Genomic DNA, 26,601 nt, shown 5'->3' with positions numbered 1-26,601 from the left:
TTCACTGATACCATTTGCTCATATTATCATGCTACTATATAGCATTCATTTCAATAAAGTGTGAAAATGACTGGTGTGTAAATACTTTAAAAGTACATTCACAGGTGGGTAAAGCAATAAGCTATTGTGTCAACACTTAATAAATGAAAGATTTTGGCTGGTCTGGAATCATGCAGATGTGGTATCACCAGTCATTATTTTCAAACTGCATTGGTATTAAATAAATAAAACAGACTTAGGTTTCTAAGATAAAAAGTGCTAGTTGTTTCATTCACCATTAGCTTCTCTGCATCACAACTGAACAGACCAGTGGCTTTCCCTTTCCAATCCTCAGCTAACTTAACCTGAACTTCTGAGAAATGATGAATGAAATTTGAAGATGAGCGAAATAATTAGCTTTTTTAGATGATTATTTAAGATAGTGAATATGGACCGTATAAACATTCCTATTATATTTGTAACACGTTCTTGAGAACATTTCGGGACAAGAACCTCCTTCAATCTGAAGAAGGGTCTCGACCCGAAATGTCACCCATTCCTTCTCTTCAGAGATGCTGCATGAGTTACTTTTTCCTCCTAAAACCAGCCGAGTGTTCCCTAACCAGAAGATTTGGATAAACCTGGCATTCTACTGAGAGCCATGTTTTGGGCATTCTAGCCTGGCGATGCAGTTGTACATGAAGTCCAGACCATCAGAAAGGCTAAAAGGCACCTTTGCTCCAAACTGGAGGATGAGGTGAATGCTCGGCAGCTGTGGCAGGGCTTTCTACAAGGCGGAATGAGAGGGCAGATCAAGTGACAGCGAAGCATCACTCCCACAGGAACTCAATGTGTTTGATGCATGCTTTGATAGGGAGAACACTGATGTGCCTTCCCAGTCCCTGCAGCCCCTGATGGTAATGCAATCTCAGTCACAGAGGCTGATGTCAGAAGATCCTTCAGGAGGATTAACCCTTGAAAAGCATCTGGACCTGATGGTGCTCTGAAAACCTGTGCAGACTAACTGGAGTTTTTGCGGACATCTTCAACCAAAGGCGGCACGGTGACGCAGCGGTAGAGCTACTGCCTTACAGCACCAGAGACCCGGGTTCAATCCTGACTGTGGGTGCTTGTCTGTACTGAGTTTGTACGTTCTCCCCATGAATCTGCATGGGTTTTCTCCAAGATCTTCAGTTTCCTCCCACACTCCTAAGACGTGCAGGTTTATAGGTTAATTGGCTTGGTATAAAATGTAAAATTGGCCCTAGTGTGTGTCAGGTAGTGTCAATGTGCGGGGATCGCTGGTCGGCACGGACTCGTTAAGCCAAAGGTCCTGTTTCCGCGCTGTGTCTCTAAACTAAACTCTCAGTACTGAAGTCCTGAAGTCTGAGTTTGCCCCACACATCTCCTTTAAACTATGCCCTTCTTGCTTTAATGCTATGCCCTCTAGTCTTTGACATTTGTACTCTGGGAAACAAGTAATTGACTGCCTGCGCTATCTCTGCTTCTCATAGTTTTATATGTTTTATATAATTTTATATATGATTTTATTTATGTTTGAGATTGAATTCTTATGGCCCTGTCCCACTGTACGAGTTCATTCAAGTGCTCTCCCGAGTTTAAAAAAAAATCAAACTCGTGGTAAGTACGTAGAATGATCGTAGCGGGTGCGTTGGAGCTCGGGGACATCTCTTAGTGGCCCGTAACGCTAACAGCAGGTACTAGGGAAACGCGGTAATTTCGGGAAGACTCGTGAAGATTTTTCAACATGTTGAAAAATGTCCACGAGAGCCCCGAGTAACTGCGAGCGGCCATTACCGTAAATCTCCAAGTTCAAATCAGGGCAAACTCGGGAGAACTCTTTGAATGAACTCGTACAGTGGGACAGGGCTTTTAGCAGTGTTAAAATCTGCTGTGGAGAACACCATGGAGCCACATTCATAAGCTACGTTCAGTTGAGGTCATGATGAGGACACTCAGTGAACCCTTGATCACTTTTGTAACAAGTTGCATTGGATAACTCCTGCTCATGTACACTGTGTAAATTAACTCCAGTTCAGTGGTTTCAGATCACTGCATCCCCATCAGAACATAACCTAAACTCAAGATTATCCAAATACAAATATATAACAATAGTCCAGATGTTCTTGATTCAACTGATGGTACTGTATCTTTAGATTTCTATTGCACAGCCCGCCTCACTTCTTTGTAGAATAAGTTCAAATATGCATTTATTCATGCCATCCATTTCCATGGTAATTAAATGCGAATATCACAATAGGTTTGTAATAATTATGTCATTGTCAATACAAATCTCATCACAAAGCTACTTGAATCAAAAAAGGATAAGCCTGAATAAAATCACTATCAAATTGCCCAATATTTTAAGAGGATAATGAAATTCTATTAAATGACCTTAAGACTAGTCTGAGGGGTTTAAATGATAAAGTTCTTAAATTTCAGGTTTCTGCTTTTGTCGTCTGATTGCTGAATTACTTTTTTCTCCTGTAACACAATATATGTAATTCTCAATGTAGCAAATTATGTATTATCTAAATTATGTTACGTGTATTCTTATCCAATTATGACAATTCCATCTGACTATGAATCTGGAAGAATCTGTTTAAATGCAATTCTTAATGCATCCATTATTTGTAGGATCAATTTTAAACAGACAATTATAAAATATGTGCAAAATGTTAAAATACTTGATTGAATATCACTGGAAATGGATTAAACTGAACAATTATCTGCGATAAAGTCTAGAGTAATTCTGGTAGAATACGTTGCAAATAATTAACAACTGTAATAAGGTATGTTGAATAGCTCAACCAGGACTGGCATGTGGTTAAAGCTCATAAACAACAACAGGTATGAATGTGGATCACAACTCAAAGTGCTGGAGCAACTCAACTGCTCAGTCAGCATCTGGGAAAGGAATGGACAGGTGATATTTCAGATCAGGAGCCTTCAATGTAGATCAATTAATGATCAATTAATGCTCAATTTGCAGCTAATTTGCATATTGAAAGCTATGCAAATCACATGGTTCATGTGGAACGTGATATATTACGCAATGGGATGTAAATTGCAACTTGTGTGAAGTTCAATATGATTTGCAGGGAACATGAGTCTGGATAAAACATAAAGAGCAGGTGTAACTCAGCGGGTCAGGCAGCATCTCTGGAGGACATGGATAGGCGACATTATGGGTTGGGACCCTTCTTCAGACCTAGATTTTTGCATATTCCAACCTCTGCAGTTCTTTATGTCTCCTTGTCAGAGAGTCATTGAGTCATACAACATGGAAACAGGTCCTTCGGCCCAACTTGTCCACACTGACCAACATGTCTAATCTACACTACGTTTGGCCTATATCCTTCTAAACCTAGCCTATCCATGTACCTGTCTAAATGTTTCTGAAACGTTGCAATAGTACCAGCCTCAACTACCTCCTCTGGCAGCTCGTTCCATGCATGCACCACTCTTTATTAAAAGCGTTACCCCTTGGGTTCCTATTAAATCTTTCCTCCCCTCACCTTAAACCTATGTCCTCTAGTTCTCAATTCCCCTACATTGGGCAAGAGACTGTGCGTTTACCCAATCTATTCCTCTCATCATTTCGTACACCTCCATAAGATCACCCCTCATCCCCCTGTGCTCCAAGGAATAGAGTCTTAGCCTGCTCAACCTCTCCCTGGAGCTCAGACCCTCGAGTCCATATAATTTCAAGCACATTGACCAACTCAAAGCAAATAAATATGATGATCTCTATTAATCATTCACTTACAAATCCTAAATAATTATCCATAAAGGTGTAACTGATTCATCTCAAGGAGAGAACAACTATGAATTAAAGTTGAAACACACCAAACCAAATGCAACACCAACCATTAAAACAATAAATAAACAATAAATATGTAAGTTAATGAACCACGTCGGCATTTTACTTCTGAGCACTTTGGTGGGATTAATGCTGGAAAAATCGAAGGTAGACAAAAATGCTGGAGAAACTCAGCAGGTGAGGCAGCATCTATGGAGCGAATGCATAATAATAAGAATATACCAATAACCAATTTCCTTCGCTCAATTGATGCTGCCGCACCAGCTGAGTTTCTCCAGCATTTTTGTCTACCTTTCGTGGGGTTAATAGTTTGTTACTGGTTCTTAGTTATTGTGAACTTGAAACATTCATCTGTACTATTTCTTTCCATGATCACCTACAAATTTCAAAGGAATCATTATTAAAAAGGGTCATCATTAATGTGACCCTTCTGCACTTGGCTATATCCATTTGTAGCATGTTGAATGGCTTGTGATATGTATAAATCTAAGGTGGGTTGAATTCATTCCATATCCAGAAACTGAATGTCCAAATTAAGACACTCTCTGGTCCTCTGTTTATTGACTGCTGATTAACGGATGCTTGGCATGAAACCTATTACCTGATCTCTAGTTACAATAGAACAGAACTACACGTGTGTGTGTGTGTGTGTGTGTGGGGGGGGGGGGGGGGGGGGGGGGGGACCACCGGTGTTGAATAACTAGGCCAGAAACTGGAGTACCGGGCATGTGGAATAAAATCACGAGGATATCATCTGCACTGTTCTGGCGTGGGAAGCTCAGGTTAGATATTTAAATGTATCATTTTCAGAAACATTGCGTGGAAATGGACCGACATGCCTTTGACTATTAATAGAGGTCCAAATGTTATACCACAAAAATAAGCACGCCCGCGGTGCAGTTTTGCTCATCAATCACCCCACATTTCAGACAGTAAATTTAAGTTTCGTCCGAATTTGGCTTGATTTTTAGTGGCAGGAACCATTAATTAATTTCAATCGCCCCCTACCCCTTCCCTTGTCTTATATCTATGGAAAAGCATTCATTTCATCCAGACGAGATGCACGTAACATTCAGACCCCCCCCCCCCCCCCCCCCCTGAATTGGCGTGTAATTTGATTTTCCTGCAGTCACAGTTGCGCGGCACAACAACAAAAAATTGAAAAGGGAGCCAATTTTGACCCATAATTGCGCTTTTGGCTCTAGACGTTTTTTTCTCCTATAGAGTGCGTTATTATACTGATCAAAGCAATTTTCCCCGGATGTTGTTATCCATGTGGCCTCGTAATATGTTGGGTTTTGCCCGTTTTTGAAGAACATTTTTGATGCTCATATTTACAATTTCTGTGCAAACACCGCCCTCTGATAAAATATAAATCCCAGACTGAAGAACAATTGTATAGATTAATGCAAATACAATCATAATAAAACTTGGGCGAAGGGTAAATAAATGCTGACTATACAGAGTGAAGTCTGAATGAACCAAGTAACGCGTGCACGCTCCTATTTAAAATTATTTTCTTGATGATTAGGAGTGGTTTAGCCAATTGAAATCGTATTCAATCTTTATCTGAACTTACGTTATAAACAAACTGTTAAATTAACGGTATCAGTAAACGAATATCATAAAAAAAATACTTTGGATATAATTTTCATTTAAAATGTTATTCGACAATCATTGTCCTGTCAAAAAGATTGTAGGAGAAGCAGTTCTGAGAAAACGAGCAATTAACTGCTCAACGGCATGAACATTGAAGTGCCCAATTTTAGGTCACTACAAATCCCTCCCCCCCCCCCCCCCCCCCCCCCCCCTCACCCCTCCCGTGCATCACCTGGACCTGCATCTATTTCTCCCCTCCCCCTCTCCTTCCACCTACATTCCCTTCTCAAGCTTCACAATTCGCAACTTCTTCAATCCTTTTGTCTCACGCCTTCTGTCTTTTCATCTCTGGCCTTTGTCCCACCGTCTACCTATCAAGCCCCCTCCAACTCTGTTACCTGCCAGGCTTTGCCTTGCCCCTCCTCCCTCTAATCAGCCTGAACAAGGGTCCCGACCTGAAACCGCACCTAAGCATGTTCTCCAGAGATGCCGCCTGATCCGCCGAGTTACTCCAGCACATTGTGTCTTATTTTGTAAACCAGCATCTGCAGTTCCTCGTTTCTCCAATTAACTGATTTGCCCCCTTTGTGGCACCCTCTCCCTTCAGGTCATCAGAAATTCCGTCGCCTAATATTTGTATAAATAAACTGCACTCGGCATAAAAAATATTTGTGAAAGAAGTCACATCAAGTAGCCTCCAAAGATAGCAAAAATAATTTTAATTTTAGGCTGGGAAGCCAAGGTCCATTGAAAACAGAAGGGAATATATTTCTCAGGGAGTCCCCGTTATCTCGACCGAATGGCTCTGCTTCAACTCCCTCCAGTCGTTCACTTTGCAGCAGCCAAGACTTCGACAGCAATTTGGACCCATCAGGAGGAGATAGATGGCGGGGGCAAAGTGATCCTAAAGTGACAGGCGCACGGGCCCGGGAACCGCGGGATTAGTCCCCTTCCACTCGTCCCTCTCCAAAAATGCTTTCATAAACCTGCAAGATTAAACACATCCAGCGGTTATGTGATAGTTGGCCACTATCCAGTACCACAAATGTAATAGAAACAACACTGACTTTCCGAACCTACCAGCAAAAAAAAAAAAATTTGCAAATAGCTCCAGTGCGCGCTCATTTACAAGAGGACGCTGTGTCGTATTTAGATTCTTTTACACGGATTCAAACTCAATTTTGATTATATGTTTGCTTATGGGCTGTTATTTGTAAACTACAGATCAAAAGTGCTGATTAGGAGTTGAACAATACATTAATGTTAATAATACGTTAAGGTTAACAAAACCATTGTGAACGCTCCATTATTTGAAGTAGAAAATTAAACATCAAATAATAATATGATCTGCTAAGCTTGTGGTCTCTGGTATACGGCTTGTGTTTGGTGTTATTAAAAATACAAATTAAGATTTTAAAATTCGATGTGTCACAGCAGCATGGTGCAATATGGTAAACAGTTTATCTACTGTTCAAGTTTCCCTGAATATAGAAACTTTGTGAAGATGCAACGAAACTCTCTCTGTGGACTTTGGAACAGGTCTGCCTGAATGCATTGTAAACCAAAGCTGCCTCTCGGGATGGGGAAACGAGAATGCCCATTGAGTATGAAGAGCCTTTCAAATGTTTTAATCGCTGCAAATCACAGCTGCACTTTGCTTATTGCTGATAAATAGTTCAGCCCAATCAGGTCGCGATTATAGTCATTTCTATGCCATCAGAAAATGATGATTACTGCTGAGTAACACTGGCAAAATCTGAAGTATCGGAGCCATAGCATTAATGGCGAATAATGTGAATGTCTCCCAATCCTCTCCGCCCCCATATAGACGCCACAATATAGTTGGTATAACGGTCATTGTTTATTTTGGAATGGTCACATTAGAAGTAATAAGTAGTAGTGCCATAAAAAATAATGTTTGTTAAAAATTCAGTGCCGGAGAATGATTCCAGTTGAAGGTTGACAAGTTGAAAAATGATGAGAGCGATTTGATTTTATTCCAATTTACAACGATAATTTTTTTTAATGGATCGAATAATTGGATTTAATTTATTACATTATAATTTCAATTTCTCGCTATATTGAGGGGAATGTCTCCAATCTCCAATGCTTCCCGTCGCAGTTTTGTTCCGATCTCAAACTGCTACCTTTCCAGCTCAGTCCAGCTGCGTGGTGGTTCGCAGTGGGAAATGCTAGGATGCAGATAAAAATAATGTGGATACCATTGAGCCATCATTGTGAAGTAAACAGTTCGGCCAATTGTCAACTGATCATTTTTGTTGATGCAAAAGTTATCTGTTTGAAAAGTTGCAACAACCCAAAAAAATGATTGCGGTTTCAATCTGACTTTATACCATATTAATAAACGTTTATCAATACACGAACTATTGGAATACGAATGTTGAAGGTCGCGTTGTGACTAAGCACGAGTGTTTAATTAAACAGGCTCTGCTTTTAACAGAGCAAATCTCGAAAAATGAAAATCATGAGTCAGTGTATTTAGTTGTCAAAAAAACACCAGAGAGCAACCGGAACAAAACAGATTTTAGAGGCACATTGGACGCAACGATAACAATAAATATGCAATAAATTCTCAGTTATTCAGAGTAAACTAGGCCATGAATGTGCAAAGGGCGTAGAACAATCATAAAAGCATTATCAGGTTTTAGACGACGTGCGCAGGGATAGTGCACATTTTTCTAGGTAGATGTATATCCTCAAGTGAAAAATCACTGCTTTTTGATTACTGGTCGTGCAGTTCGATCAAACCGTCTAGATTGGCCCACACAACCTAATGAGTGGAATAAGCAAAGTCCAAATGAGAAGAATGGATTATAGTTAGAACAAAGCGGCTGCTTTGCGTTTCATCATTCATAGCTAAACAGTAATTTTCCTTAAGCCACGGTTACCCACTTTAACTTGACTCTGACAATATAAACCATATTTATCTTGATTAAAAAGCACTATTTTGGTTTTGTGAATTAAGGGAAGCCTCTCTACCCAATCAAATAGACCAGATTCCCCGGTGGATCTAAATAGGGCACTTGTTATTTATGCCTATCTTACACCATGGTAGTTGGTCTTGTTTTTAAAACGTATTAATTCGTTTCTAAATCGTGCAGTGCGGGTGTTGAGACGCCTGGATGTCTGCTCTGACGTTGCCATGTCTAGTTATTAGAGCTCCTCTCCTTCTATTACTCCACATTGAAGCCTCAGCCTCCAATGCATTGCTCCAGGGCTCGCCTTTGTTCTTGCTATATCCATAATTATAGCTTTTAAAAGAGGGTACCTTTCCTTTTCTCGGTTCTTCTCCGTGTTATGACAACCACTTTGAATTGTCACCAAATGATTTACGTATTGGACTGCACGATTTGCTAATCCAGCATGTTAAACGAATGTTTTTGCGAATCTGAAATGGTCCAAAAAAAATAAAATAACTCCAAACAAAAAATCTGATGCTTGCCTTCAATAACAAAGCAATGGCACCATACCTTTGCATTTAGATTTCAACATCCAATTGCGAAAATGTAATATGTGCACCTATGCGCGGGGGAGGGGACGTTCTTAGCGAAATCCCTGTGTTTTTCACGCTTCGTGTTTTAATGAAGTTATTTTAAGTTGTTACCTAATTCGAGTGCATGCTCGTGTAGGGTCATCATTTCAGGGTGTATTAAAATTAAATCGGTATAACTTGAAGAATTTGTAAAACTGGATTGACGTGGATTAAGTGAAATGTCACCCCAAAATAATCAGTTACATGTTATAACTAAAAAAAAAAAATTTGGGAAGTAAGGGTATATGTAATGCATCTGCAGGTTAAACTATGCAATCAAGGTTGTTTGTCCACTTATTAACGGATTTAGAACAATTATTTTTGACGAATTTCTTATTAAAATCACTAGTGAGCGTTATCTTCGGAAAGAAATCTTTGAAATTTGTTTGAACCATTGGATTCTTCACCAAGTACATTTGAAGCGTTCTCTATGATCGCTATTGTATGGGTTCCCTGGTTTTATCAGCCAAACTTTCTCACCTCAAACGTTATCTTCCAATGTATTCTGAATTTATCACCTTATTCTTAATAACACAACTCACTTTTTTTTCATGTTACTAAGGTGCAAGCCGTTAATTCATTCTATATTGTATCTTCCCTGCAGGATTGTTCACTGTTTATAAAGAAATGCGAGTTTAAGTACTGACTGTAAAATTGCAGATGTGCCGATCAATTAATATTACAGGGTCAGACATCTTCTAGTTGCACAATAATAGCGAAAAAAATATTCACTAAAAAAAATCACCCTTAAAACTATGAAACTGAAGAGGAAATGAAAGACGAGTTCGCCTTTTCTTAATATTTCTTAATTGTTGAACTATATTAATACATCAAGCTTGTATTTTGCAACTTGTAGCCTTAATATTGTGACAGATATATCATCTGTTGCCTCTCAGTGATATAGTGATCGGGTAAATAATATTTAATGCAAACACCGAAGAAAACTATTTATCCCTTTTATTTACCGCTACGTTTAGGGTGTTGGATTGTACAATTTTCAGTGTGTAAGTCTTACACGTAAGCAAGAATACCAGGTAGATGGTCATTAATCCATGAGATGGTCATATATGTCCAATGCAAAGAACACGGTAACTGTTCTACTTGAATGGGCATCTAAATTTTATTCAACAGGAGGAAGAGTTCAGTGTGGAATGGAGTTCTAAAGGAATGATGTAACGGACATTTAAGTAAATCGCGACGCATATGGACTGGCCAGGAAGATTTGTAGTCGATTCTCAATGTTTTAACTTAATTTGTTAAAAAAAAAAAAGAAAGATGTTTTGGCTAAAAATGGAAAGAAAATTAAGAGTGTTGATTGAAATTGTGCCAATGTCAAATGCTTTTTTAGAATTCCAGTACCTGGATAATGCAACTCGCCCATACCTCAAGCTTTAACTTTCTCAATCTTCTGATGATTTGTTTGCATAACAAAGCAGCAGTTATTTGGCAAAGTGATGCTACTCTCAGTTGCATTCCACAAACAACATCAGGCACACGGGGGGATGCAGCCATTGTGATCGGTATCAATGCACGATTCAAAACTTCATGGATGGTTATGAAAAGCAAGCGGCAACACACGGTACAAAATGAAATATATGCGTAAACCGGGTGGAGAATCAGAATTCCTCATGCCTCGAATGAGATAAGTGTAGTTTATGTACGTTAAGGAGGATTGAAGTAATGAACAGGTATATGCGTCGATGTGCTTTATCAATTGCACCTCTTCGTATCAGAGGAATAAAAATAAGATTACACCGGAAAGAATAATAACCTTGCTCAGACGCTGTTCTGCATAGCGTGTTAGTTCTTCTAAGCGGCTGGACAACTCCGCTCGCTTTAAATTAAGCATACATTAACCATAGGCATCCTTCGATTAAATATCTATGAACGCAGATTCAATGGACAGCCCTCCAGAGGTGAATGCGAAATGGAACAAGGGGTGGTAATTTCTGCAGAGTGTTTGTTAACATTTAACACAGACTGGTACAAAACCTTTGCACACAAAAAAAACTATTTTAAAAGGAGACACAAGGCGTATATAATATAGAAAGGTTTCAGAAAGAGCTGTGATTATGAGCAAGCATCCGAACGCTAACCCGCACATCAGAAATTGGTCAACAGAGCGAATTTGTGTAAGCAGGAAGCTGGCATTTCTTCTCAATACAGAATAATTGCTATATTTTGGCTAACACACCCCATCAATGCAAATATCCTGCATTATATCCTGCTTATTCTATTTTTTTAAATGCCAGTTTTCATATTAATAGACCTTTGCTTTTATTTAAGCCTGCCTCCCAGTCATTAGGCTTTAGATTTGAGATGAGCAATATTTCAGATTTCAAAATCGCTGCGTGCTTTATACTTTTAGATTAAAAAAATGAAAAGAAAATCGCGAAAATTATCCCCAACGTTCGTAAGATAGGTGCACCTGTTATATAATTAACTATTTAATAGCTCAATCCTCTCATTTCTGGATGAAAATCTTTTCTTTGCCCGAGCTTTGAATGCCCGTCCTGTTACATTTAGAAGGCTGCAAATCATCTTCCCAGCAGGGGAAAACAAACGTACGGAACGGAACAAGCTCCACACAATGAGATGTTTATTCATGGTGCAGATCTCAGGAATAATTACGGACCGCTGCAAGGCAAAAAAAAAAACTGTTAAATACTGACTACATCCCGCAGCGATCTTTTATTTTACAAAACCAATTTTAAAAAATAGTGCTGAAAATCTCGACAAAGCAGAGATATCAGGGAACACGCTTCGACACTGGGGATAAAAACACACACAAAAAAAGGTGGTTTCGCTTTGCGCGTTGTCCACACATAACTCCAGCTTGTCCACCTGTCCTTTGCCGTTTGCTCCGCGTTTAAGGTATTTTGAGATTGCAAAAAGTGTCTCCAACGTTAAGCAAAATACCGTATTTGTCGCAAGAAAAATTTCTAAACAGTTTGAATCTGTTTACGAGATGAATAAAATCGCAGGTAGGAGATAAAATGCAAAAGAGAGAGAGAGAGAGAGAGTGACCCTTTATGTCGCCTCTTGATTATTTTATTCTGTGCCAAAAAAACGAGTGAAACATCCAAATTGGAAATGTCAGCTTCTACATCAGCGAATCATGAAGATTAGACCCGGTATACGTGAGTGTCAGGCTGCATTTTGATTTAGCATCAAGTAACTTAATTTTTTAGAGATGTTGGGATTATTTGGGTGTCGCATACATGCTTAGACTAGCGATTTAAACATTAAAAACAACTTTAAATGCAACGATGATTCAATTAAATACAATTCAATAAAATAAATGCAATGACGCCTTTCTGTTGTATTGTGAATGAACTGTTTGAGCGTTTCATATTGTACATTTCACAGACCGTCAAGAGAAAGGCTCGGATCGGATTTCTTTCTCGCGTGTTCCACTCCGAGGTTAACATGCAGACCAAAACAAAGAAAATCTCAGGCTCCCCACATGCTTCCCGACACATTTGGACCTCCTCCATAGGTGTAGGGGAGGCTAGGTAGCTCCCTCATTCATTTCCAACGTCACCCCTTGCTGTCACAGCGATTTCCTATCCATCATGTTTCACTGGCGCGCGTGTAAAATAAAATGCATTTTATGTTTTTAAACAACGCGCTGACATTTCGTTCATCCTTTGCGCAAATATCATTTTCATTTGTTTACAATCTTCACCCCACCGTCACCTTGGCAATGTTACCAGCCTGTTATAATCAGATCAAGCGTTTTTGTTTTGTTCAGTAGCCTTTCCTCTTAATACAGATTCGCGAATCACCCGGTAATTTAGTGACACGCCCAACGCGGTATGAGCATAGCGAACAGCACGTTAAAAAAAAAACACACAGAAATTAGTAAATGACCTGGGCTTTAACTATTCCTCCAACGGATGCATTCAGGATTCAGCCAGCGTTCAGTTACATGATCAATACGAGAATTTTCCCCACCGTGGCAAATACCTGGTGGTACACACCGAGCAATTGTAATTCCTCACACCAAAATACAGAAGTGACAGCGCCAGACAACTCGTCGCTTGTGACAGGACTAAAGACATTTATAGTTGAAGTGGGTATCACATGAGAATCTCATTTAAATCGCCGCATTGATTAGCAGATAGCGGAAGAGACCGGGTATAATTAAGGGGTAAAGTAGGTAGATGTCCCGAATCACACTTTAAAAAAATACGTCGTTCTTTGCGCCTGCGAGGTTTTTTTGTCAATAGTGCATGGAATTGTTTACAACAACATGGAGTGACAGATGTAAGTGCTCTAACGAAATACAACTTAGAGCTTCTTGTTCTGCATCTTGCGTTATGTAACGCGTGCAATTTATATGTAGCCATTTTAGATTCCATTATCAACAGAGCAGTGAACTTTTGTCTCCGGAGTGTTGCAGAACGAGCCGGGGCGGTATTTTAAACAGGAGAGATCGCTAAAGCGGCAACTCAGTGTTCTTACAGTGGAAGTATTTTTTAATCGTTCCCTACCCGTTTCCTTTTTTCAGACAGAGAGAGGGAGAAGTATAAGCACGTCCATTTGCGTTTGCAAAGCTACGTTCGAATGATTGCTGCTGATGTTATATTTATTATTTGTTTACTAGGTTTTTTTTCGGGGCACGCCATAAAACAGTTTGGTAGCATGTTATAACGTGTTTATGAAATTGTCTGCTGATTATTTCGGATGGGTTGTTCGCTGATGGAAATGCAGCTTTCATTAACTGAGTCTAATTAAAGTTAATTAGGATCGCCGCCGGGCAAGTGATGTAAGATTCCGCTGGTCCAATCGCAAGGCAGGAGGCAGCCAATTGGATACGTTTGCATATCAGATCCATATGCATGAAGCTGCCATGCAAATCCAGAAGTTTTCCTGAATTTCACGGGGAATTCTCTCAACTTAACCCTCTTTTTTTATACTCGGCGGACAAGTGGGAAAATCACCTCTACTTGGGGGAAATTGAGGAGAAGACGCTTGGATTTGGTTGGCGATCAAACTCTGTCAGTTTCATGTGGCGCGTCAATTTCATGTCAGTTTCCTGCAGACTGATCATTCCTAGTCAGCCCTGTGCACTTCCTCGTTAATGATGACTATGACCGCGATGGCTGACGGTCTGTTAGCACCAGACTCTTCCAAGTCGGCCTTTCTCGAGTTTGGACATCCAGCTCAACAGACATCTCCTGGCATGTCCCATGGACACTACCCGGTGCACGGCTTGCACTCCAGCGGACATTCTCAGCACGATGGTTCCTACTCAGGCGCCTCTTCCTATGGCAGATCGCTGGGTTACCCATACCAGAGCCCAGTTAGCAATCACGCACCTAACCCGTACATGCCATACCAGAACAACAACACTTTGGGTCACACCAGGTTAGACGACACAGGTAAGAGCCTTTCGTACACCAGTCCCCGTGGTAAAAGCAATCGGTGTACATCATGACTTCCTTCGTCATTCTATCAAATCAGCCCCCCCCCCCCCTTTCAGAGACGCGATGCCGAGATTTGAGAGGCCTCTGTTATGACATTATTTGTGTATTTCTAAAAAAATGTACTTTAATCGCGTTCTTTAAATAGACACGCGCAATTAGGGGAATCTAATTCTGAAAATTCAGGAGCTCGGCGATACACCATTCGATCTCCTGCCAAACGCCTGGACAATTAGCCGACGCAACGGCGAAATAAGCCATTGTTTGCCGAGAGGTCCACTTTGTTGCGGAAATTGGGAGGTTAAACGATCTGATCGGTTGCGGTGGATCGCTGCAACAGTCTCCAGCGAAATACTGCTGGCGTGAAGAATTTTGAAATTTGACCCTTTTTTGTATGTTTTGTGTAGTAAGCCGTATCGTCGTGTAGTTTGGAAGTCAAATACCGGAGCTCTTGCAACGCACCCAGTATTTTCAATCGATCAAAACGTTACTGTTTTCCCTGTAATAATTCACTTTATTACGATAAACCTCCCCCCCCCCCCCCGTGGGTTCGCAATTTGAGGGCCGTTTGATTCAACCTGTATGGGACGGTTGCTAAAAAATGTGATGGCCTTAAGGTTTAGTCTTTCTCATTTCCCTCCGAGATCACGAGAAGTCGACGGTAATCGAAAATGGAGAAATCCGATTGAATGGAAAAGGGAAAAAGATCCGAAAACCGAGGACCATTTATTCGAGCTTACAGCTGCAGGCTCTGAACCATCGCTTCCAGCAGACGCAGTATTTGGCATTACCAGAGAGAGCAGAACTGGCAGCCTCCTTGGGACTCACCCAGACACAGGTAGGAAGCCGACTCCCCTCTTGGATATACGAAGGTTCTTTTTTTTTAAAGAAAATACAATCTCTTTGTTCTTGTGAGAAAAATGCGCACACTCACGCGCGCCTGAAAACGCATCCATATTTACCTAGGTCAGGTCTCGTTTTTAAACTACCAACACCGTGTTAGTTGAGTACTTGGGTTAAACTCATTGAATTTGCCAAGCTACCGTAATTAGCGATGACTTGGATTTAGAACTTCGAGCAACAAGCGCGGGACCCTTGTGTGTGGTCTCGCCACCACTCAAAGCCCCCTTGTACTTGTACATTCATCAAAAAATGCAAACAGAATTTCTCTTCTCGGAGAAGGTCATGAAATAATCAGCGTGAAGAAGCGTCCCGATCCGAAACGCTGTCTGTCTATTCCCCTCCACTGATACTATCTGAGTTCCTCCAGCACATTGCTCCTTTCTCTTCTCTGGTTATTTTAACCTCAATGTGTCATTAAACATGCAAGTTGAATGTGTGTGTGTGCAGCATCCTACCACTGCCCGCCGAAGTGACAGAGGCCAATTATCCGACTTTGCGTGGTGCCGCTTCTTGTAATTTCCTTGTGGGGGGCTTTTTATTTGATCCGCTACTATTAATCAGTTAAATAACTGGAATTAAAAGACCAAGTACATTTATAATTGCTTCTTAAAAAAATCTTAGTCAACTATTTAAAAAATAGATTAGTGCAGTCTGACAACCATGGTGTGTGATGCACCCATTTGATCTTGACACATGCACAGTGCTTTTTCAATACCAAAACAACAAGATTACTAATACCATTTTCTAATAGCCACAATTCTACATTGCAAACTTTACTAAAATCCAAGAGGCGGCTAGCAATTCCAGTCTTTCAAACCTTCTGAGAGAATGCTGTGCATAAAACAAATGACGGTGGAGGTCACAGGTAGCGGGATCACACCGGAGAAACACTTTTAAACACTGCTTAGTCTATCTACAAGCCCTTTGTAACAATGCACGTTCTACTCGAGTGCAAGTACCTAAGCCCTCAGTATGCGATTCAAGTACCAACCAAAATCTTGGCAACCGCGAAGATTTTTCTAAATCTACCATTTCACTCCACATTGTGTTAAGGCCCTATAAAGTATTTCAGTATTCTCAGAAAACTGAAGGTCTAACTTGCTCCCTTCCTGCGCAGGTCAAACTACATCAGATTGTTGTTTCTTTTTTACGCGTTCAATTCTTCCTGATATTCCCAGTTTTTTCAGTTGAAAATTAGTTCCTGACGTCCGCGTGTTCAAAATAAGTTGACCACACTGGGATTTCAAGTTCGTGTGAATGTCAATACTCGTGTTGAATATGTGTTACTGAAGAAAAGATCCAGAGCGCCTGTCCCTTAACATGGGGACCGCTACTAAGGACGTGCGACGCTCTTTCTTTCATAGGAGAGGAGGGCCGGATTCGAAAAATAACAAAAACACATTTAAATTTGACTATAATTAATTACAGTATAACACCTTCCTATTTAGATTTTTTTTAAAGCCTTTTAATTCTAACGTAGTTATTAGAAAGAATGCATTTGTCTTAAAGATTAAATATTCCATCTGATTTCGGATTTATAGTGTAACTATAGTGTATCTTTTCAAATAATATAAACATCGCAACCTTTCACATCTCAGCTACTGGTTGTGCTCAAATATACTGGGAGTATTGTACAGCCGAACAACTGCTTGCGGAACTTCCATACAGTATATGCGCATTGCTTGACCATCAGAAATAAGTGGTGAAGTTAATTAATAGGATCCAAATATAAAATAGACATTATGGAAACATATATGAAGGGAAAACTGAGGAGCATATTTCAAAGAGAAGCAGCTTTGAACGTTCACTTTTGATCTCATAGATTGCGTGAAACACACTTAAAAGGACACACGAGTTCAATGCGACTGTGGTCCTTCAACAACAGCACCAACAATAACCTAAAACGATGCTGCTGCCAATTACTGAGTACATTCTTCCGAATTTGTGATACTTACTCAACACTTAGTGCATTTGATTAGTCTGTTCCCATTGTTGTATCCTGTTACCTTCCAGAGATATATTATACAATCCATCTTAACGTTGCATATTTTCCTTATTTACATGGAATTGGGGGGAGGGTGTGATACAATCCCTTGTTGAGTTATATTTTAAACCAAAACTTGAGGTGAGTGCAAACATTTAAAAAAAAATGTCGCTATTATAAACCACGAAGGGAATATTTCCATTTTCGTTTGTAAGATAACTGGCCATTTACTGCAAACCTTAAATATCACGTAGGCTTTAAAGAAATAGTTTATTTCAGACTAATCCTTATCAATTCGGAGCCAAACCGAGCCTTATTAAAATGGCAACTTCTAAACGAAACTCTACACACGTGTATTTTAATACGGAATTACGGTTTGGATAAGATCACGAAGTTTGCGAAAGTAAATGACTTTTTCCCTTCACAGACGAGATGAGCATATGCCGATCTGTATTAAAATCCTAACTGCTTTCCTAAGAAGTTTGCGGTTCCAGTAGATTGGAGAATCTGTACCCGAAATAAACAGCTTACCACTAAGTGCTGGAGTAACTCGGCGGCTCAGGTAACATCTGTGAAGGAAAGAGATAGGCAATATTTTGGGTCCAGACCCTTCTGGAGACGGAACCGAAATCTCCACCATCCATTCCTTCCACGGATGTCGTCTGACCCGCTGCGTTCCCCCATCACTTTGTGTTTTACTTAAGATTCCAGCATCTGTAGTTCATCGTGTCTCCCGAGTCGCCTGATTTTTCACGTGTCCTCTCCTTTATATGTCCGTATCAAAACTGTTTAAAAAATGTAGTTCCTTAAGACAAAAGCGTTTCATTTCCCCCTGAAAGTTCAAAATTGAATTGTTGCAATTATTTGCTCTTGGGCCCGCTGTAAATCAGCTTGAATGGTCAAGCACCACTGGTTTGAGAAGATCGTGGGAAAGTGGTTATAGTATGTTGAAACCTCTCTATTTTGCACACCCACCCTTATTATCCATTAACAGTGTGGCTGTCTTATTCCGTTGCAAATTTATTTTAAATGGATTGAAGTATTACAATTTGGGATGTTTTTATTTGGATCACTTATAAACTTAGACTGGTGAGCAAGCCATACAACAATGTATTCTACATAGTGATGTCAGTGTTGACTTGAACTTAAACAGTGAAGTAAATAAGATGCCTCGTTTTTTTATTTTGTTTCAGGTGAAAATCTGGTTTCAGAACAAACGCTCCAAGTATAAGAAGTTGATGAAACACGGCTCCAGTGTACAAGAAGGTGACCATCTGCCCACCTCTGCTGCTTTGTCTCCATGCTCACCTAATATCCCACCAGTCTGGGACGTTGCCATGGCAAATAAAGGTGCCACTATGCCACCAAACAGCTACATTAACAGTTTTGGGTCGTGGTACCCACCGCCACACCAGGACACCATGCCGAGACCCCAGATGATGTGATTGACCAGGAGTACAATCGATCCCATGGACTTTCTAACATTTAATCAAAAAGTCACATGATTTGTGGTAGTCTTATGGACCAGAAACAATGACTGATTTGAGATACCAATGGCTATGTGCGTTCAGTCATATCCAAACAGGTTTGTCCATGAAATGCACTGGGTACTTAGAGTCAAGCTTCTCTAATGAGTGCAATGCAAACCTTGTCTGATGTTTGGAATTCAATTCGAGAAGTTTGATGCAGCTGTAATCAACGTTGTGAATTGCAAAAAAAAGGACTGATTTTATAGCTCTTCTATTAAGCTCAATTTTAATGTTGTTTAAAAAAAAACACTTCAGGATGCAGATCCTTCTTAGTTGGTTAAAATACAAAGGCTGTATTTCAAAGTGTTTACAGGCAGGCTGACCCATTCCTTGCGGAGGATAAATATCATATTAACCAAGTTTTATTTAATTATCATTATTCCAATTTGAAGCCTTGCGGCTTTCTAAACAAAACTACAAACACCTCTTTAGTTAAAGTATCAGACTGGAATTTATAGCGGTTCTTTTTGTGTGCCACAGATATGTTCTTTTGGTCAGGGCAAGTGAATATGATGAATTAAAACAAATACAGTTGCCATGATGTGTACAGTTGGAAATAATTGTTGGAAATACAATGTTATTTTCCCAGCATCTACAAAAAGCAAAAAAAAAGACAGACTAAAGTTTGGGTCTTTGATCCTTAATCCAACAATCCTTAATATTCTGGGGGGGGGGGGGGGGGGGGAAATGTGCTGTCTGTTTTCAGATGCCAAGGGAAATGGTGCATTTCCAATGTTGTCAGCATTGCAAAAAAAAAAAATTTGTCTGCACTTTTATATTTGCTTTGTATGTTAGAACTATTTTTGGAGATGGAGTCATAGAGTTATACATCATAGAAACAGGCGCTTCAGCCCAATTTGCCCATGCCAACCAAGATGCCCCATCTACCCTGGTCCCACCCGCCTGAATTTGGCCCAAGTCTCTAAATATCTTTCCTATCCATATACCTTACAAGTGTCTTTTAAACGTTATAGTACTGCCTCAACTACCTCCGCTAGCAGCTCGTTGCATATACCTGTGAAAAAGTTGCCCCTCAGGTTCCTATTAAATTTTTCCCCTCTTGCCCTAAACCAATGTTTTTTTTTAAATTAACAAAATTAAAAACAGAGGACATAGGTTTAAAGAAACTTTAAAATACCCTTTCCAATTTTAGTCCATTAACATTGAGAGACAGGACAAGTAAGTTTGCAACATTACCATGCACAGTAGTTCCATCTGCTATGTGTACATTTAAATGATTGCTAATCAAGACTGCAAGTGTTCAGAATAACTAAAGGCAGAAGACGTATTTTGGATCGAAACAATGCAATTAGGGCAAGGAAGGTATCCTCAACTCATCACCACTAACAGCTACTTCCCTCCAGATCACCATCTCGCACACCCCCTATAAACTATACAATTAATAATGAAGTGTGATGTGTTGTATAATCAACTGGATGTGGCTCCCATTTGAAATACAGCCTATGTAGGGAAATAAACCAGATATGTTTAGCTCATCCAAGCAATATGAAGGCAAAAAAAAGATGTCTTGGAGAACAGAACGGTGGAACACAGTACATGTGTGTATATATTGTTAATTAGTTGTAAATAGTGCATATGTATTATGTCATTATTCTAAGTAAATCAGTGATATGCGTTCAAAGCATCTTATATACACCCCAATTCCGATAAACATGGCTACTCGATTTAATAGTAGGTTTCTCAGGATAATAGAAGCCGGAGCGTGTTCGCATTTTTTTTAAAGAAAAAAAAAGCAATGCCGACTTACTGTGGATTTAACTCTTAAGTGTAAAGGAAAGGCAGTCTGATTGCATGTAATTGAACAAACTATTTTACACCCCAACAAGATTTCTTACTTACGTTTCCCGGAGGTCAAACATAGACGTACAGCTTACTAGATTTTTAAAATTATATAAAATGTTATGCGGTCACGTTAAAAAAAAAAGTGGAGAAAACGTGATTTTATTTTTGCATGACCACATATTAATTTGCCGAAAAGAATTGGTGCATATCTGGAGATGTTGTTATTTGTCTTTCTGATTAAAAAGGCTTTGGACTTTTAAAATCCATCTGTTGTTTGGAGTTTGATAAACAAGGATCCAAGCGGCTTTGTTTCAGTAAACCTGGAATTGTAATAAATTTGCCGGGTTGTTAGTTCAGTTAATCCAAGAGATGGATAGCATTTTTTTTTTGTCTTGATTGTTGCATCTCTATTTTTTTGAACGACACATAAAAAAAATCTGACGCTATTACTTGAAGCTGGCGCGCTTATTAAATAAAAATCCAAAGGCATTTTTTTGGAGGCAAGTGTGAGGTGCGGTGTGTTTACGTATTTTCTATTTAAGAATACGCTTTAAAGTGACGCATGCCATCTTTTAAGACCCTAAAATGCAATCGAGAGAAAAAAAATGGAAGTTAGTACTTGTCACACGTTGAATAATTGCAGGTAATCACCTGTCTTTCCAATGTTCATTGCCTGTTTGTCTACTAAAACTTCCGGCTGATGTACTTCACACAACCTGCTTTGCTACCAACCGATGGTGTCACCGGCAAACAATCATATTATATCGAGCCCAAAACTGTATATTTAATTTCACTGTTGACAATCATATTGCTTTTGCGTTTCAGTCCAATTTAATCTTTATCTCACAGTCCAATTCAATCTCTTCATCACCTAGATGCTGAAAGTTATTTTGTTCCCGAGTCAGCATTCTGAGTCATTTTATTTTGCTATTTGGAGGTTAATGCTAATGGCTATCTTCATTGTGTTCCATGTAAACCATTCATAAATAGGATATAGCACATGTTATAACCCGCACGCCCCACCCCCTCTCGCCACCATTAAACATATGCAATTGTTTAAAATGTGTGTTCCTTGACTGAATATTAATGAAGACTAAGAATCTGCTACAGTAAGCCTCTTGTTAGCCAAGTAAACACAGACCCACCGTGCCAAACGTGATTGATTAAGTAATAATATGCATTGACTGTCAGTCGGAACTAACGGCCTGAAAGCCTGTAGGCATGGAAGAATATGGTCGACTTTTTCCCCTTTAAAAAAACCCCTTAAAGCGAATAAATCTATATTCCTTGTTCAAAGGTTTGACAGATACACCTGTGTCTTACATTCCCAATTAAGAAACGTACTACTTACCACGTGTCTCCCCCGTGTCATGCCCCGCAAACTACAACACGTATTGAAATCCGCGGTTAGTTCTCCCAATTTTTTGTCAAAGTCAGTCTACAAGATAAGATAGTGTATTTACAGATTTTAATGCATAAAAGCTCCCATGTCAAGCCTCCCCCCCGTAACATCTGCACTGCAAACCGTGTGCAAAGCCCACTTCCCTGCTATTTTAAGATTTTTTTTTATGCTTGTGTGAAAGGGGCTGTAATTAGAGCAATTTTGACTATAGCTCCCTGAATAAAGCGCTTTCCATCAAGATAATTACCAGCAATTTTCGGTCGCCTAAATGCACTGCTTAATATGTAACAATTCCGAGTGGGGGAAAAAAAAGAGAAATCAGGCAGATGCTCCGGCTGCAGTTTTGTTGCACAGATTTGAGTTGTTATTACCTAAATTACTTGCAGGTGTATATTGCAATCAACAAAAATACTGATAAAAGGAAAAGAAACAGGCTTTGGATCGATATAGAAAGCAAACCGAGAAATCTGCATTACAAAGGTATTTATGCCGTGGCAGTAACATTCTGTTTTTCGTACTTCAACGGAATATACGTTTGTCTGATCCCCGGTAATAGGCTGCTACTATACCCACGGACAACCTATTGTCGAGAACTGAATAGAAAACGGCCGAGTGTTAACTCCTGTTAACTCCCCGCGTTCCATAACTTATTTTCCTGGGGAAATGAATACAAGACTCCCCTTTCCTGCCCCATGGGCTCCAACACTCTCCGGTTTCTCCCTCTCACTCTCCCATCCGCCAGTAAACGGCAGAGTGGAATTTGGTGGAACAGAGTGGAACCAAAGGATCTGAAATAATCGTTGAGGCAGAAAGCGACCGGTGATTCCAAGAGAATTTTTTTTTTAACTTAACCATCCCTATGTAGTTTAGGACAATTTTAAAAGATGGATAGTTTTACACCATTGTGTTTCATATGCCACCTGATACACCTTCTATTGTGACACATTTATCTCAAAATACTGCAGCCTTAAAATTTCCCCTCTTAAACGTTAGCATATTTTTCAAATGACCTGCCTATGGAGTTCAGTTCAGTCTCCGCACTTCTAGCATCAGGCCTGTAAGTAATTTTCAGGCGCTTGTATAATCAGCAAATAACGTATCAACAAACCCGCCTGATAAGAAGGGACGAATAATTCCTATGCAGTCAGTATACCTTTGGGGGTAACAGGGAAACAGTGCACCAGGAAATCGCAACTGGGTGTAGACCTTTCTTTTTTTTTAAACTTGCATTTTGACTGCTCTAATCAAAGTAGCTTATTAACTGTTTTTCCCCGTTGACCCCAGCGGATTACAGTTATGCGATTTGAACACTTAGTCGGTATTCCTGACCATAGTTTTCACAAAACTATCCCAGGCGCGCCCTAACGGATAGACCATCGATGCGGAAAAGTTGTGGGATTATCAAAGATCACAAGCAGAATCAGTATGCCAAAACGTCAAGAACGCCTTGGAGGCAATGAAAAACATACCACATACAGCCGCAGGGGTGAGCAGAACACACATCCTACTCACAAACCGAAACTTAACATGTTGATCAGCAATATTGCTGGACATCCCCGCGTTTCCCCCCTCTCATTACTGAATATACAGGATAATTATATCTCTTAACTCTAGCCGAGAAAATATCTGTTTCAGAGCACACGAGAAGGATAAGCGAAGGGTAAAGGCTTACCTGCTATGGCTGGTTTTTACACAGAAATTATTTTTCAGCCGAAAGAATGACAAATTGTCAGCTTCCACCCCCCTCCCCTCCCCCTCCCCTCTCCCTTCTCCCCTCTCCCCTCTCCTCTCCCTCAAATACATTCAACAAAAGTGTAGGGAATGGAGCTATCAGCGGAGATGCAGCTACTCTGGTTAAAGCTCCAAGTGTGAATTAATTCAGCTATCAGCGTCCTCTTTATATTCTCAGCTCAATTAGCCTTTATTACTGGCCATGTTTACTCATCGAGAGATGGGATAAAATGTGTTGAATAGAGAAATTGCTCATCTTTGCAAATTATAGGTAATTTTAAAGCTTGAGATTATAATAATAGCAGTCCAATCTGGACAGCCTACGTATAGTCTTCCAAACAGCATAATTACTGGAAAGGTTTAGGAACTCCAGAGTACTGAATTCATTATTTACTCTTCTCTTTGACGAACTTGGGGCTGTTTGATGAATACAAATCGTACTGATATAATTACAGTTCGGATTAATTTTTTTTCATGATTGTGAGCCTCTGGGACATATTTTCCAGTCAATCTCGGAAAGGATGCAACTTGTCCAGAGCCAGCAGTGGAGATCAGTTGTGCTTTATTTTTCTCCTTTATTACTTTGTACACAACGAGAGAGATTGGGAAAGTGCCCCCTTTAAGGTGGGGTGAGGAAACCTGCCTCGGACATACTTGAAATACTTTCCATTGTAATTGTTCCAAAAAAATGTTTTTGAGGTCAGATTTAAGCTCCTAAAATGTAAATGAAATTCTGCTGTTCGCTTTGATGTCTAACGGTCAGGGTCTCAAGAAGTTGCAAAGAAAATTATAATCCGCATCGCCGGATTTTGGTTTTCGGTTTTAAGCAAGCGAAAGTCTGAGTTGGAATCCTATTGTATTTCATCTGACAAGAATTGCTGAAGATGTATTGATTTTAACCCAGAAAGGGTGATTTTTGCAAAGTTTCCTGCTACTATAATGTATAGGATTCCTTGTGTTTTGTTTTCAACGTCGGGGCTACGGGAAGACGTGAGCATTTGTGGATGTTTCTGAATGCAAGACATGTCCATCAGTCCGCAATGAGTTACACAGTGAATTGTGCTGGGTACAGTTCCTATACAGTATTTTAAATGTCATGTCATTATTTCAACGCGCTGTGATGTGCCATGTATTTCGTGTTTAACATACCGGCGAGGAATTCGATACAGTGGTTGAATCCTTGGGTATGAAAAATCATTTTATATATATATATTACACGCAGCATCTGTAGACATCAAGGCTCATAAACAATGAAATTGGAGCTTGAACCAATTTCTAATTATAACCCCAACCTCACCGCCAACTAACCCCCACCCCAACACACAGACACGCCACCACCTTCTTCTTTCGCCCTTTGCTACCACCCCCCTCGTCCCCCCCCCCACCCTGCCCTCGTACAACGCTTTCACTTTATTTCCTTTAATGGGCGGGCTGTTTTTAAAACATGGTTTTAACGCGTCTTTGCGAGCTGTTCTTTGTATTGCCAAGCTTCCTCGGTTAGAAACGACGCTATCTCTACCATCTTAAAGGATCGCAGTCCACTGCTCCCTCTACCTGTCTCACGTAATATATTCCAGCATTTACAAACCTGGTCTCGGTTTTCAAAACAAAACTTTTTTTTCCCCCCATATCATACACATCCCTATTCCTTCCAACCATTAAACAGCGTGGATAATAACATTAAACTTCAACGCACTCTCAAGTACTACATGCTTACTTGCCCGCCGGAGTGTATAATTGAAACCAGTGTATTTACAGTGTGTTCTGTAGTCAATGCATTAGGACCAGTGTATTTACAGTATGTTCTATATTCAATGTATCTGCTATAACTGTTATGGATATTGAGCGGCGAATTGTTAATTTCTTATAAATCCTTTCAATTTTAACATGTAAAGCAAAAACACCTAAACATAAATAAAAGTAATTCCGTCTCAAAGCACCCAATAAAACCAGCAAGGTTATGGCATCCAGTTCACCTGCGCAGATTAAATCAGATGAATATCAAACACAGGCAATCTAATCTTGTAGGTGTATCTCAAACGTAAATTTTGTCACCGAGTCTGGTGGTAAAGTCATATGCATAATAGTCAGATAAACTGTTTTCGAGAAAAAAAATAGCGGAGTGAGAAAAATGACATTTCTATTCGATTTGATACAGTGGTGTCGATACAATGCTCAGCGAGTGCGCTTCACTTAAAATATAATTCATGCGGTAACCGGTAAGTGAGAATAAATGCCTTATTTATCCACTATGTTGGCATTTTAGGTGAATTTTAGGCTATCAATGTTTCGGAGAAGGCCTCTGGTGCTTTTGTTCCCGACAAAACCTCGGAAGGACGACACAAGAGGCTGCAAATGCTGGAATCTTGTGCAAAAAAACAAACTGCTGGAAAATCTCAGCGGGTCAGGCAGCGTCTGAGGAGGGAATGGACAGTCGACGGGTCAGAAAGGTCCCTGCCTATTTACCCCCCACAGATGCTGTCTGACGCGCTGTTTCTCCGGCAATTTGTTGGGGTTTTTTGCTTAGCATTTTAGTTTTCATTTCACATACCTTTTATAAAAAATGTAGCTCGTTATAGGACAATTCGGGACGTACTGCAGTGGCGACTAGAATGCATTTGAAACAACATTGGGCGTCTGTAAACATTTCAATCTTCCTGAGATACTTGTAATTTGTAATTTGTAAGTCATAAAATTGTAACACCATCTAATCACAATGCATCGTTCGCTTGTTTCCCGTACATTACATCCACACCGCCACGAACAAGAGTGGACATATCCACCCATAGTTTTTTGATACAATGCAATCACAAAATTATAGTCTTTTATTGTAACCATTCTGACA

General features: G+C 39.9%; 1 protein-coding gene and 1 long non-coding RNA gene across 2 annotated transcripts; one reads left to right on the top strand and one right to left on the bottom strand.

Annotated features, from left to right (window-relative positions):
- Positions 1-6,124: 6,124 nt before the first annotated feature.
- Positions 6,125-13,052, bottom strand: LOC116982054. The gene is made up of 2 exons (XR_004414341.1): positions 12,849-13,052; positions 6,125-6,408 (listed from the first exon to the last, which is right to left on the bottom strand). It is a non-coding gene; the product is annotated as an uncharacterized LOC116982054 (long non-coding RNA).
- Positions 13,053-13,099: 47 nt separating this feature from the next.
- LOC116982053 (homeobox protein DLX-6-like) lies at positions 13,100-20,889 on the top strand. Its single transcript, XM_033035338.1, has 3 exons — positions 13,100-14,362; positions 15,049-15,242; positions 18,485-20,889. Exons 1-3 carry the CDS (start codon positions 14,062-14,064, stop codon positions 18,734-18,736), a joined length of 747 nt encoding a protein of 248 aa, XP_032891229.1. The 5' UTR covers positions 13,100-14,061; the 3' UTR covers positions 18,737-20,889.
- Positions 20,890-26,601: the final 5,712 nt, after the last annotated feature.

The sequence above is a fragment of the Amblyraja radiata genome, chromosome 16, assembly GCF_010909765.2.
Source record: "Amblyraja radiata isolate CabotCenter1 chromosome 16, sAmbRad1.1.pri, whole genome shotgun sequence".
Lineage (NCBI taxonomy): Eukaryota > Metazoa > Chordata > Chondrichthyes > Rajiformes > Rajidae > Amblyraja > Amblyraja radiata.
This window is presented reverse-complemented; position numbering and strand designations above follow the sequence as displayed.